Here is a 14,393-nt window from a genome sequence, read left to right as displayed (position 1 = left end):
TTTCCTTGAACTGCAGACCTTAAGGGTGGCAGCCAGAATTCTCCTGAGCATCAGAGTAGCACACATGTAACTAAAAGCCCGTCATCCCCTTTTGCAATCAGCACTTAGACCTCCCAAAGAATCTTTCATCTTCCAGTGTCACGTCCTGGGCTAGTTAGTCCCAACCTTCCCTAACAGCTGGGCTAAGATTTGCCAGAGGAGCTACAGAAAATGACCTCCAGGCTTCCAGCCAGGGCCGGGGGGACATGCAAGCTCTTGGTGGGTGATGAGGGACCTTGCAGGGTTGGCTCTGAGAGCTGTGTGCTTCCTTCAGGAGCACTCAGGCTCAGTGCCAAGGTTGAGGGCTATTTTCTATATAACAAATCATCACCTTACAGTTTCTATAACTTGACACAACTTCTGTAAGAGGTCTTGTAAAGTCAAACTCCATAGGACATGACCAGGCTAGTCCTACTAGTAATTAGCAGACATTGCTGTTCACCAGTGTTTCTGGTTTATTTCTCCTTTATGCCCCTTTGAAGTTAGCTGTGAACATGACTTTGCTTCGGCCAAAAGAATGTGAGTAGCATGTCACTTCCGGGTGGAAAGGTCTAAATGCTAGTGCTCAACCGTCACCTCTGCCTCTGCCAGATTCCTCCATCAGTCTGGGTCCTGGTAACTGCTGAGCATAGCGCCCTCTGACCTTTGTTGGACAAGGAGTGAGAAAGAAATGACTGTCATTTGGAGCCATTCTGGGGTTACCCCACAGTACCCTAGCTCCCCCACCTGACAGAAGGCCTGAGCTCTGTGATGCCATGGCTTACACCCAATAACTATTTATCCTGTGCCGAGCCCCAACCTTGGGCAGACGGAAAGGGAATCACTAAACAGGGCAGCATGACTTGAACTGTGGTGAAAACAGACCCCATTTCTGTAGAAATCTGCCCTACACTTTGTGAGACTACAGTAAAAGTAAGTTCTCTTACCATCCACATCTAACCTGGAAATATGCTAGGTTTGACTGACCCTGGAAGAGGTAAAGGATGAGTGCTGTGAAACCCTGGTGTGAGTCAGGCTCCATGTGGGAGCCAACATGAGCACTGCTCACCACAGTGCTATGGGCCTCCTTGTGCAGGTCAGGAAACCTGAGGATGGCTGTGGTAACTATTCCAGGCCATGCTGGCTGCCTTCTCAAGACTCCACAAGCTTGAATTAGAAGTGCCGATGTGAGTTACCATCTGACCAACCATCTCACACACGGCTTTGTCCCTTTTCTTACTAATTCAAACCTGACTCATGTTTGGCACCACCCACTTCATTCCACTCAGGAGGCCACACAGCCAAGGCCTACCAGACCTCCGCACTTGCTGGCCCCCCTCCTCACAGTGGTACAAGTAGTCTCCTTATTGTCTACGGATTGTGTGGGGAACAGCACAATGATATGCTGATGGCCAAGTGAATCATACAGCCTTCAAACAATTCTTCACTGAATCACCTCCCACAAACATCCTCTGAAGAAGGGAGGCAGTAAATCTGTTACATCTGCGGGTCACTGGGCAGAACAGCTGAGACTGCAGGATGAGCTGAGGAAGGCTCCCATGCTCCTGGAATACTGAGTTACTGGCATCCACACAGATGGTTCTGTGGTCCAGTGAGCTGGAGCTCGGCATCTCTGGGAGTGGCCCAGGGTCAGAGCAGCCTGCCCATACCACCTCTCTCCCCATCGGTCCAGTGCTGTTCCAGGGATGCCACCTCAATCTATGTCTGAAGTCTGAGAAATGGTTGTTCCCACAACATACTTAACTGCATCAAGAACACACAAGGCAAGCTGAAATAACTGAGATCCAATGTGATGGTTTGGGACAGCCTGCCGGACCTGCTATGATCACACACTGACTTCTAGACCCAGATGCCAGGACCAACGTCACGACCAGCCTAGTGAGGATGTAAACTGATGCCATCATCAGATTCTTGCACTGACTTCGTATCAATGTACTTCATATCCAGAGCTCATCATTCTAGAATGTACGACTCTAGAAGCTACCAAGCCTCTTGTGGGAGCTGGTATAAGAACCAGCAGGAGTGAGGTTTTAAAGGATTCCTCTCTCCAAAGTTAGAACACTTAATTCCTTTCCATTACGTTTTCTAAAAGAAAATACCCCAAGCATGAAACAGTGACCCATTGTTGAGTTCAGAAGGAGAAAAGTACAGTACACTTTATTTTTGATGTAAAGAAGCCGTATTTACATAATACATTCATATCTGTAGATATGTTGTAGCTCTCTGTAGAAAACCATTCCATTAAAACAGCAACATGTGATCTGGATTCAATCTTTAAAGTATTAAGTCAAATTAAAATATTCTTATCAGGACTCCAATGTAATTTCACAGCTCATCCACAGAGGGAAACTCTGAAGGGAAGCAGGAATGAAGAGTGGGGGATGGGAAGAGAACAACACACCTCTTCCACACCGCCAAGCCTCCACGGATGGTCGGTCGGTCCCCAACACACATCGGCTGGCACCATGGATGGTGGAGGGAGCGGCGCTGGGTGCCCTCTCCGTGCTCCCGGCCGCTGAGAGCCTGGCGGGCTCGGGGACACATTCTCCTGGGCCTTCAGAAAGTCACCCTGCCACCCAGGCTGTGACTTCAGAGGCTGAGGACTAAGGACTCCTCTTCCCACCATCTCAACCAGGTCAGCAGATGGTTATGATCAACCCTGCAGTGTCCTTATTCCTCTGAGAAAGCCAGAGTCGACCTTGACAAAGGCACAAGCTAAAATGGTCTCCCTTCTCGGAGCTGGCTGGTGATTTTCTCATCCCGGAGCGCCTCTTTCTCCTTCTCCCGTTCTTTGTTCCAGTCCTTAAGGCCCTCTGGAAGCGAAGTGTCCTCGTCCAAGCTGCCAGTGCCTTCCACGAATTCTTCATAGGTAGATTTTTCCGCAAATGGCCTGGGGCCCAAAAGTTCAACCATATCATTCTTATCTAACACTTCTTTTTCTAACAATAGAAGAGCAACCTGAAATATGAACAATTTCCATTAAACACAATTTCTTAGCAAAGTCTTCGCACGCAAAGACTTCGCAAAAAAAAACAAAAAAAAATTTTTTTTATTTATAGCTAATCCCACTCCAAAATAGGATTTAAGACCACTGAAAAGATACAGACAAGGTCCCAGGATTTTAGAGTAAAATAAACAAAATATTTGAAAAAACAAATGTCCACCAGTAAGGGAGGGGCTAAATAGATTTGGATACATTCACACAATGAACAATTATGCACCTGTAATGAAGACTCTGTTCTATATACATCTTGGAGAAAGATACTCAGTGAGAAAAGCAAGATGCACACCCTTTATGGTATGCTACATTTGCCTTTAAAAGGAAAGGAATATATATCTTTTTATGTGCTTACATGTACATAAAGAAGTTCTGGAAGGATACACTACAAACTCAGAAAAGTGGCTAGGAGAGCAAGGTAGGGGAAAGGAGAGAAAGAGGTAAGCAAGAAATTTAAAAAAAGTTAGTTGAAAAAATAAAGACAAGGGCAGAGATACAAAAGGAAGCCAGGAAGGTTTACATGAAAACATGTATCTTGAAGTTCTAGTCATTTCTATGCTTGAACCAGAAATTTGACAGAACACATCTTAACAGGACACTGGGAAAGGGACACCTGACCAACTATGTGTGTGGAGGTGAGTGGGGGTGTCAGGGTGGAGGACAATGGCCATTAGAGCATCTGACCATTACAAAGACAGCAAAGTGGGTTAAAATATCAACTGATCTCATAAAATAGATTTAGTTTCTAAGGTAACTCCCTACTTAGAAATTTAACTTATCTGCACTTTTACACTAGATGCCGTTTTTAAAGATACCAAAAAATAAATCAATTTTATTTTGTTTTATCAGTTTTTAGAAACCTTATCATGGACTATTGCATATATGCACAAAAGCAGAAAATGGATAACGGATCCCCATATAGCCACTATCAACAGTCCTCAAGTTAGAGCCATTTTTGTCTCATCTACTCCGTAGATTACTCTGAAGAAAATCCCAGCTGTCATATTTTATCCATATATATTTTTGTCTCTATTTCTAAGAGATAAAAACTCTTAAAAACATAACCAGGTTGTCTTCTTAGACCACCATTAACTCTCAATTTGCCTATTTACACTTACGTTGCAATAATATGTTTTATTTAACCCAATATTATCAAATGCAGTATCATTTTTCACAAAGATTTATTTATTTTAGAGAGTGAGAAGAGGGGGGAGAGGCAGAGAGAGAGGAGAGAGAGAATCTCAAGCAGACTCTTGAGTGCAGAGCTCAATGTGGGGCCCGATCTCATGACCCTGCAATCATTACCTAAGCTGAAATTAAGAGTCGGACACTCAACTGACTGAACCACCCAGGTACCCCCACAGTATCGTTCTAACATGTAATGATATAAACAATTACTGAGATATTTTACCTTCCTTTTTTCATAGCAAGTCTTTAAAACCCAGTGTGCTCAGAGCACACTTTCACTTGGGACTAGCCACATTCAACAGTACAGTACAGACCTTAAGCAAAGTTACTTAACCTCTCCCGGTACTAGTTTCTTCTTTTGTAAGATGGGATGACAGTGTTTCCACCTCCTAAGGCTGCAAGGAACTTTAGAGAAGTTCATGCATCTTAAGCGGTAGCCGGTACACCGGGTGGATGATAGGTGGATCCTAGCAGGTTACTCTTATTCTCCTAAAGCTTAGCCCTTATGTACTATCCTGTCCAGCAGAGGAGTCAACTGAGGCCCAGAACTTGGAGGACACTAGTCCTAGCAGCAAAGTCTCCAGCCACCTCTCCTCTTGATGGCTCCCCATCTCCTGGCTGGCTCAACATTACTCTTTACAGATTTAATTTTCTCAAATGGGCCAAACAGTACTTCAGGACTCTGCAGTGTTTCCAGATCCTCACTCCATTGAATCAATTTCCCTTTCCCACACACGTCTTTGTTACCACTGTCAGTATAGGCACTGTATGTGCAGAAGGCTAGATAACTGGGTCAAACTCCCTGGACCTGTTTGGCATCTGTGGTGTGCACGTGGAAGGTTCCTCTTGGATCCATGAATGCACACTGTCCTCCTGCAGCCAGGGGTCTCGAGTGAGCTCCTCCACGGTCTTCCATGGCTCAGATCCGTCTTTTCTACATCGGGCTATGGGGGGACCACCAACAGATCCTATCTCCGGCCTGGACCTGCTGTCCACATTTCATTCGCAAATGCCCACTGCCCGCATTCTCTTGGGTTCAAGACTGACCCCCACCCTCTGTGTTGGCCACCAGGAGTCATCATCTCAAGGGCTTTCTTCTCGTTCACCCCATGCATTTAACCAATAAATCTCAGTTTTTTCAGATCTGCCTTTGCCCTACTTCCAGTGCTAGCCCCAGCACTGTGTCAGACTGAGCGACCCGCACCAGCCCCTGAGCCAGTCTCTGCCACTCCCCGGGCTGCCACACTCCCGCAAATGATGAACTTCATCATTTCAACACTCTTTAAGGACTCCTTGCTATAAAACAAAGGGCTGGATCAGATCATTTTGAAGGTCACTCTTATTTCTAAAACTGTGTTTCTAAACTTCCTAGCTAGCTTTTGAGAACCTGGGTACTGCAGTTCCCTCCCCCCAACTATCTGCTCAACCCTGCCCTGCTCCCCACACACCTCCTGCTCACCAGGCCTCCACACCACCCTCTGCTCCCCCCGCCCCCCAACTCATTCACTGTAACATGACTACCCTTCTACATAAAATCTAAGTTCTATCTTCTATAACGAGGCCTTCGCTGACCACTCTGATCTTCCTTTCTTAGAGTTCCTGTGTGCAGGGCACCAGGTCTCTCCACCCGCATTGGGCACTTTTGTGAAAAGACATCACAGATGCTTCTGGATTGCCTTACTGATGGAACAGCACATCTTGGAATATTCTTTTATCCGTGTCAATCCCTCCTAAAAGGCTCTCTCATTTGTGCTTTAGGAGTGTGGAATGTTCAAAGAACAAAAAATTCTAATTTTGGTTGCATGGATTCTGAATAATTAATAAGAGTTTACTGGATGTGAGAAATCCACTGAATTCAGAAGGAAACCCTTCCTTTGGTAGGTGCTATCATATGAAGTAGGACAGAAAACACAGAGCATGTTTATTCGCAAAGCTCATAATTAAGCCAAAGGTAATTTTCATGTGCCAATTTCACATGGGCTAGCTTTTATTTGCACTTTCATCACTACCTGTTTATGCCAGAGGCGAAAGACATCGGTAAATCCGTTGGTCCACTGTGCTCCTTACTGAGGAGTACGGGTAAAACACACGGAAGGGGGGAGGGATGCCTCAGTTGCGTATTTTGTGGTTATTTGCAGATTCCATTAATCCTGCACTCACACTGCTAACAGCCACAAGAGCCAGGGCTGTGTCCTACTTTTGCTCACTACTGCACTCCCACCTCCTCAGAGACAGAGCGGACACAGAATCAGAATGAGTGAGCCCGCTACAGGAAATGCTCATGTCTATAAACCAACGCAGTCAATCCATCACTTTAACCTTTTTCTTTTTTTTTTTTTGGCAAAACCATGTAGAGAATTATTCATACGCCTGGCACCTACCTTCTCCACATCAGCTTTCTTCTCTGTGAGGAGAGCCACTGTTCTTTTATAAGCATCATTAATAAGTATTCGTACTTCATCATCTATCAGTCTTGCGGTGGCTTCGCTGTAGGGCTTCTCTAAAACCATATCACCCTGACGTGGGAGATCAAAGGAGATTTGCCCAACCTTTTCATTCATGCCGAACTGAACAATCTGAAAAAGAATACATGATTAGTAGTGGGCATTGGTTTTGCTGACAGGCTGACTTAAAAAAATGGCAGGAAGTCTTTATAATGGCATTAACTCCACACATCTCACTGTACTAGTACTCTAACCTGGCGAAATCTACATGGCAGCCTTGGGTTGGCTGAGTGGACAAGGGTGTTCTATGTAGACAGTGCAGCAATGGATAGTATTTTAAACTGCTCAATTAGGGACACAAGACAAGAAGCCCATGGACAACATCTATGAGACCTGCAAGATACTTCTCCCTGCTCGAGGGGAAGTAGAGAGGCAAGAAGGATCTGACAGACCGAAGAGGTTAAAACCCATGCCCTCCAGGCTCTTCCTGGAAAGGGCAGTGTGCCAACCTGGAAGGGAGTTTGCATTTTCCTGTTCCCTCAAGCTACGGGGTCTAGACTAGACCCTATGAGCCCCCAAAACTAAAAAGCCCCACACTAAGAAGTTTCTGGAAGTAAAATCCAAATTGACTAGAAAAGAGAAGGCCCAGATGAAGTGAGGAGCAGGAACAGAGCCAAGAGAACTCAGAAAGCAGGAAGCTATGTTTGTTTTTTTGTTTTTTTAAAAAGATTTTATTTATTTGAGGGAGAGATCGGGGCGGGAGAGGGAGAGGGAGAAGCAGACTCACCCCTGAGCAGGGAGGCTGACGTGGGGTGCAAACCCAGGACCCTAAGATCCTGCCCTGAGCTGAAGGCAGATGCTCCACAGACTGAGCCACCTAGGCACCCCTCAAGTCTTTTTTAAAGATTTTTTTTTCTTTTTTAAGGGGCGCCTGGGTGGCTCAGTCGTTAAGTGTCTGCTTTCAGCTCAGGTCATGATCTCAGGGTCCTGGGATCAAGCCCCACATCAGGCTCCCTGCTCAGCGGCCAGTCTGCTTCTCCCTCACCCTCTGCACCCCCCACCACTCGTGCTCTCTCGCTCACTCCCTCAAATAAATAAAATCTTTAAAATAAAAAAATAAAAATAAACAAATAAATAAAAAAGACTGGAAAAGGTGACAGACCAGAAGAAGAGCTGACATATGCGTTATACGAGTTTTCAGAGAAAGTCATTTAGATGAAGTTCCGAGACAGCAAAACTCTATTTTGGGGATGCATGCACCAGGGATAAACAAGGAAAATGTGGGTATGACAGTAACAAGTCAGGAGAGTGGCTGGTCCATCAGGAAGGGAGGGGACCAAGAAGGGATGCTCTTAGGGACAGCCCAGAGTACAGGCAGTGTTGCACTATGGGATCACAGAGGCTTCTAACAGAACTTTAAACTCTGCATACCCACTTTACAGACTCTTAGTAATATTAGGTATCCCCTGCCTTTCATCTTGTGTCACTTTGCTTTTATGAAAGACCTACGGCAGTACGTGCTTTCGCTAACCGAAAAGAAACTGAAAAAGGACTTTTTTTATGAAAAGAGGTGAAAAGAGCACCCCGCATGTGTTCTGCAGCAAGCTGGTACAGAGGCACCACACCCCCGAGCAGTGAGTGGCACTGCAGGCTCCATTACAGATGTGTCCCAAGGTACAGCAGTCTACCAGACGTCAGTTTTGGGGTCTGGGAACTTTCAGAAATTTTCCCATATCCATTAACAATAAGTGCTTCTTTGCTTTGAGCCATTTCAGCTTCCAAACGGTTTCATAGGAATTCAGATAGCAGGAGAAACCTGTAAACTTTATTTTATTTAAAAGATTTTATTTATTTGACAGAGACACACAGCAAGAAAGGGAACACAAGCAGGGGGAGGGGGAGAGGGAGAAGCAGGCTTCCCGCCGAGCAGGGAGCCCGATGCGGGACCCGATCCCAGGACCCTGGGATCATGACCTGAGCCGAAGGCAGATGCTTAATGACTGAGCCACCCAGGTGCCCCGAAATCTGTAAACTTTAAATACTGTACTATCAAAAAAAAAAAAAAAGTTCCTTTTAGGAATTACTTCTTGCCTGAAAAGTCTAAGCCAGTCAAACACAACACAACAATAGCCAGTCTGCTGTTTCAGAGCCAATCACAAACGCCCATTTCTGGTACAAATGTGAGAGAGCAAGGAAGAAACCCTCCATTTCATATACTCACTTGAGCATAGGCACTCTGAGTTACTTTCCTCAAGTCGTCTTGAGCGCCAGTTGTAATTCTCCCGAAGAAGATTTCTTCCGATACCCGGCCACCCAGGGTCATGCACATCCTATCCAAGAGCTGCTCTTTGGTGTACAGGTATTGTTCTTTGGGTAAATACTGAGCATAACCTAGTCCTTTGCCCCGCGGGATGATAGAGACCTGGCAAGTAGAAAACATACATGTTGAGTATCCCGCCACCAAATGCTGACCACGAGGTTTACCTATACAAAGATAAGCTCGCCGCCGAAACATAAGCATAGCAGCTGGGCAACCCGTCAGCCTTGGCAAGATGAGGTCTAGCAGGAGTTGACTGTTCAGAGGGAGTATTTTCTCTTAGAATAACTTCACCTTAAGAGTTCTAGAAAGTATCTCTTGTCTTTTTGTGATACACACTTGAAATTATTTAATCTTGACGAAAGGACAGCTGGTAAGTGAGGACTCCTTCTGGCAGCTCAAACATGGCCTAGTTGTCATTCAACTTCACGGAGTCCCAGCCATATCCTCCTCTACAGGATGAAAGGGAAGGCAGACCTAGATGCTCAACAGTCTTCATTTTCTTTCCTAGTGCTTTTTGCAATGGAGTAAATTCCTTAAATTTTTAAAAAATCAACTTTATCGAGGGATAGTTTATATTCAGTAAATACACCATGTTAAGTGTACAAGTCCAATGAGTTTTGACAAACACAACCTCCTACCACAACAGAGATAGAAAATCTTTCCTTCGTCCTGCAAAGTTCTTTTGTATCCCTTTCTGGTCAGTCTTACCTACCCGACCCCCCAACCCCCTTCACTCCAGCCCCAGCTGGAGATGTGACCAATCCATAGGGACTTAATCACAATTTCTGGAACTGCATATAAATGGACTCATACAGTATGTACTTTGTCTGGTTTCTTTCACCGTTTCTGAGATTCACCCACACTGCTATGTGTATTAATAGTTCATTCATTTTTACTGCTGGGTAGCATTCCATTGTATAAACATACCAAACATCTACTTCATTTTTGAGGGACATCAGGATTGTCTCCAGTTTACTGCTATTATGAATCAAGCAGTAAAAGTCTTTGTGTGGACATATTTTTATTTCTCTTGGGTGATTATATGAGTGAGATTGTTTGGCTGTATGGAAGCATTTGTTTACCTTTATAAGAAACTACCAAACTATTCTTCAAAATGCTTATACCATTTCACATTCCCATCATCAATGGAAGGGAGCTCCAGCTAGAATGACATTCACCAACACTTAGGACTGACTTTAACTTCAACCACACCAGTGGGTATGTGGTGTTTGTACTTTCTGATGACTAATGAAATTATCTTCATGTGCTTAATGTCCACTTGTATACCTTCAGATCTTTTGCCCATGATTTCACTGGGTTGCTTATTTTTGAGTTTTTTTTTTTTTAACGTATTCTAGATACAAGTCCTTTGTCATATATATACTGCAAGATTTTTCAAAATATGTGGCTTGCTTTTCATTTTCTTAGCAGTGTCTTTCAAAGACAAAACATTTTCAGTTCTGATGAGATCCCATTTATCAACTTTTTCTTCTGTGGTTCATCCTTTTTGTGTACTAAGACATTTTTGCCTATCTAAGGTTACAAAGATTTTTACCTATGTTTTCCTCTAAAAGTTTACTGTGTTTTAGCTTTTACAATCTATTTCAAATTAATTTTTTACATATGATCTGAGAGTTAAGGTTGGCTTTTTTCCCCCATGACACTGAGTTGCCAGAATCATTTGCTAGTAAGAGAATTCTCCCTACCTTGAATTACTTTGGGACCTCTGTTGAAAATCAATTCATCGGTTCCGTGTGAGGGTCTATTTCCGGGCCCCACTCCATCCCACTGGTCTGTTTAGCCCCTTCTGCAGTACTAGTCTTCATTACTGTAGCTATATACAAGGTCTACAATTGGCAGTGTAACCCCTTCGAAATTCACCGTTCTGGCTATTCCCTAGTTGACCTGACTTCCATACAAATTTTAGATCTGCTTATCAATTTCTACAAAACAAGCTGGCTATGTTTACCACAGAGATTGCACTGAAACTATACATGAATCTGGGGAGAACGATGATCATAAAATTGCAGGGACACGGTATATCTCTATTTTTTTTTTTTAAGAGAGAGACAGAGAGTTAGAGCACGAGAGCAGGGGGAGGGGCAGAGGGAGAAGCAGACTCCCCGCTGAGCAGGGAGCCTGATGCGGGACTCGATCCCGGGACCCTGGGATCATGACCTGAGCTGAAGGCAGACACTTACCTGACTGAGCCACCCAGGGGTCCCTGTATCTCTATTTTTATTTAGGTCTTGTTTCGTTCAGTGTACAGATCCTACAAGTATTTCAATAAATGTACCCCTACATGTTTCGTGTTTTTGGATGCTGTTATAAATGAAATTGAATTTTTAAAATTTTATTTTCTAATTGTTCATTGCTAATATACAGAAATAAATTGATTTTTGTATATGGATCCTGAATTCTGTAACCTTGCTAATTTCACCTATTGGTTTTAGTGACTTCTCTGTAGATTATCTAGGGTGGTTATTTATTTATTTTTTAAACCCTACCCCAACGTGGGCCTGAACTCATGACCCCAAGGTCAAGAAGAGCGGTATCCTCTACTGACTGAGCCAGCCAGGCACCCCTATCTAGGATGTTTTCTGCACACTTAATGTTATCTTCTCTGTGGTTCCCTTGCTTCAGGGGATCCCCCTCCATTTCCAGTGGTCCCCTGACATTGCACATCAGATTGCGGCTTCCTGTTGTTCGTGCTGCACCAGTCTGGGGACTGCACTCAGCTGAAAAAGCAAAAATTTACCAATCTCACTTGATGCACCCATCTTTCAGGAGATTTCCCTTTGGTCTCTTTTTATTTTTGCCAGGCTCTCTGGGGTCTTCCTGTGCAGGCATAGTTTAGTGGTCAGCCAGGGAGCCAAGGAATTTCTACTTGGACTTGGGTCTCATTCCTCTGTAGCTTTCTTGCTTCCAGGATTTTCCTGTTAAATTTCCAATATTCTTCAAATCCCGAATTCTTTCCTCTGCCACCTCAATATGATAGATCAGCCTTTTCCATCACTGTGGCCATAGAAAAAACCCTCAGGCAAAGAAGCCACGAACTCCCAATTCTAACCCATTGCAGCTACTGCTTTTCAAAAGGAAAATTCTCCTCCAGCTTTGGTCTGCTTTGGACACTGTTCGGTCCCTTTAAATAGCAGCTTTCTTTTCAAACTTTGTAACTTCTTTGAAGGAGGGTTTGCAAAACCTTTTCATCCCACCATCATTACCAGACGTCTTGACCAAATTTTATATACCTGTCCTTTGTGGGAATGCAATTTTCTCCTTAAGTAATTGCTCACAGGATCAGTTGGCTTGCCTACTGTTCAACACAAACTGCTTTACCTTTAAGAGTGGGTCTGCATGTTCCAGATACCACCCGGCAACTGCATGACCTGCCTCATGGTAAGCCACAGTCTTTTTCTCCTCGGGCTGCAGAACCTGGGTTTTTTTCTCTAAGCCTATACAAAATAATAACAAGTTAAAATCAAAACCACTGTCTCAGTGGCACTGACATAAAAAGACAGTTATACAATCTACACATGCCTTATCTAAAAGGTGACTTAGAGACTAAGCTGCCTATAATTCGGAAATTCCCAACCACGGTCAGACTAAAAGTTAAGGACCAACTCCAAAGTATACCCAGCTACTTGCAAAATGCATTCATTACCCCCAGGTCTACTAACTCTCTAACTCTAACTCTCCCACGCTTTTGAGCCATATATCTTGTTTTGGGAAACAGAAATACAAAATAAAATTCAGCACTTAGGTCAATTTAAAACATAAAATTCAGAAAAGACAAAGAGATGTGGAATGATCTCCTTTTTATAATCCAGGTACTTGGAATTCTCAAGCACTGGGTAAACAAACATGCACGAAACTGCCTGCTGTCTGTTCCTGATGGAAAGCATACAAGAGAGGAGGAACGGAGCTGTTTGAAGATGTGAAAATACCTCGCCAGCGAGTTGGCTAGGCCAATGCTACAGCACCCAGCACACTAATCAACTGGCCCAGGGGGTTCCAAGAGCTAGCAGCAGGGTAGACCTGAGAAAATAAATCCAAGAGACGCCCCTGTGTTGGGCCCATGTGTTGACTACACAGCTGGGGGACCCCCTAGTCCAAGTACAAGTCTTCTCTGGCCTGGATCAAGGTGGATACTAAACCTCCTTTGCCCCTTTGTACCACAGAAACGAACTCCATAGTTCGTCACACTGTGACAAAAGGAGTTTTGTTGTGTTCAAGGTAACCCATCTGAGAGAATTTCTCAAATGGTAACGTATTAATGAGTCTGAAAGATTTAAAAAAAAAAGAGTGCTATGTTCCCAATGACATAACCCAAGACAGTAACAGAGCTGGAAGGGTGGAGATTTACAGAGGGTGAGTTAGTAAGAAGAGTTGAGCAGTTCTTGCTTATATGAGAAAACAAGAATCCTGACCCCCCTCCCCCCATTTGATCCCTGGAAGTTTTCATTTTCCCAGTATGCTTACTAGAGACCAACTGCTCGTAGCTGGTTTACAGTAGCTGAGCTGTGAGCAGGTAAGTGTCTGTGTACCTCAGAGCGAGGACCCCTCCTGGATGTGCCACCCTGACGTCTTTCACACTGAGCACTGACTGTTGCCTCACCTAAAAGGCACAGACATGCAGCTTTCACCTGCCTCTACAGTGAATTGTTTTAATTCCACTTACAACTCTATCATCTTAGATTTTTTTTCCTTTCAGTAACAAATTTCTAGAATAAGTAGTCTATTCATTTGTTCAAGGGTTATTGATGTAACACCTAATCCAGGTTAAACACATTGCTATACTAGCCTCTAGCATCACTTGATCCTGCTGACAAGTGCTTTATAAACGTGTCTTTGCCCTTATCTTCTATCTCTGGTAACCTCCTGGGTTTCCTTTAATGGCATCTATTCCTTGTCTGAACTCGATGCACTTTGCGGGCCTGGCTCCCGGAGCCCTCTCACCCACCTCCACACCACGGGAACCACAGCCTGTGGCACGGTGGTGCTGCAGAGTTCCACATGGATAGCTCGCCCCGTCTCAAATTCTGCCCAGCCAGCTGCCTCTTGAAGCACCCTGTTCTTCCCAAGGCATGTAAGGCTGTCCGGTTTTGTTTTTGCCTATTACCACTGGGACTACTTAAGCTAAAATCCACTATCTCACATTAATGACTACAGGGTTCTCTGCCTTCTGATGCTTCCGTCTTCTTCATCACTGATTATCACGCTACTCGATGACTCAAGAAAAATCCCACGTTCAATACTGGCCACAGTTTAACAGTTTAAAAAGCCCTTGAGCTTAACATTCAAGGCTTTCTAAAATCTAGACTTAAGCAATTATTTCCAGCTTTGCCTTATTTCCCAAAGGAACTTGAATCTGACTGGTTTACTTTCCCTCCCTGAAACACAG

At 44.2% G+C, this 14,393-nt stretch overlaps 1 protein-coding gene across 2 annotated transcripts in view; it reads right to left on the bottom strand.

The window, feature by feature from the left end:
• Window positions 1-2,161: 2,161 nt before the first annotated feature.
• Window positions 2,162-14,393, bottom strand: part of AFG3L2 (AFG3 like matrix AAA peptidase subunit 2) — a 35,918-nt gene continuing 23,686 nt past the window's right edge. For both annotated transcript variants that reach the window (XM_025865185.2, XM_073888031.1), the window contains 4 exons: window positions 12,329-12,444; window positions 8,891-9,091; window positions 6,607-6,801; window positions 2,162-2,997 (listed from right to left, as the gene is read on the bottom strand). In XM_025865185.2, the coding sequence (XP_025720970.2) occupies window positions 2,755-2,997; window positions 6,607-6,801; window positions 8,891-9,091; window positions 12,329-12,444 (755 nt within the window). In that variant the 3' untranslated portion in view covers window positions 2,162-2,754. The remainder of the gene's footprint in view (window positions 2,998-6,606; window positions 6,802-8,890; window positions 9,092-12,328; window positions 12,445-14,393) is intronic.

This window comes from Callorhinus ursinus, unplaced genomic scaffold (assembly GCF_003265705.2).
Source record: "Callorhinus ursinus isolate GAN/ISIS: 27379988/994484 unplaced genomic scaffold, GSC_fseal_2.0 scaffold86, whole genome shotgun sequence".
Lineage (NCBI taxonomy): Eukaryota > Metazoa > Chordata > Mammalia > Carnivora > Otariidae > Callorhinus > Callorhinus ursinus.
Note: the sequence above shows the minus strand (reverse complement) of the source record. Positions and strands in the feature narration are given on the sequence as shown.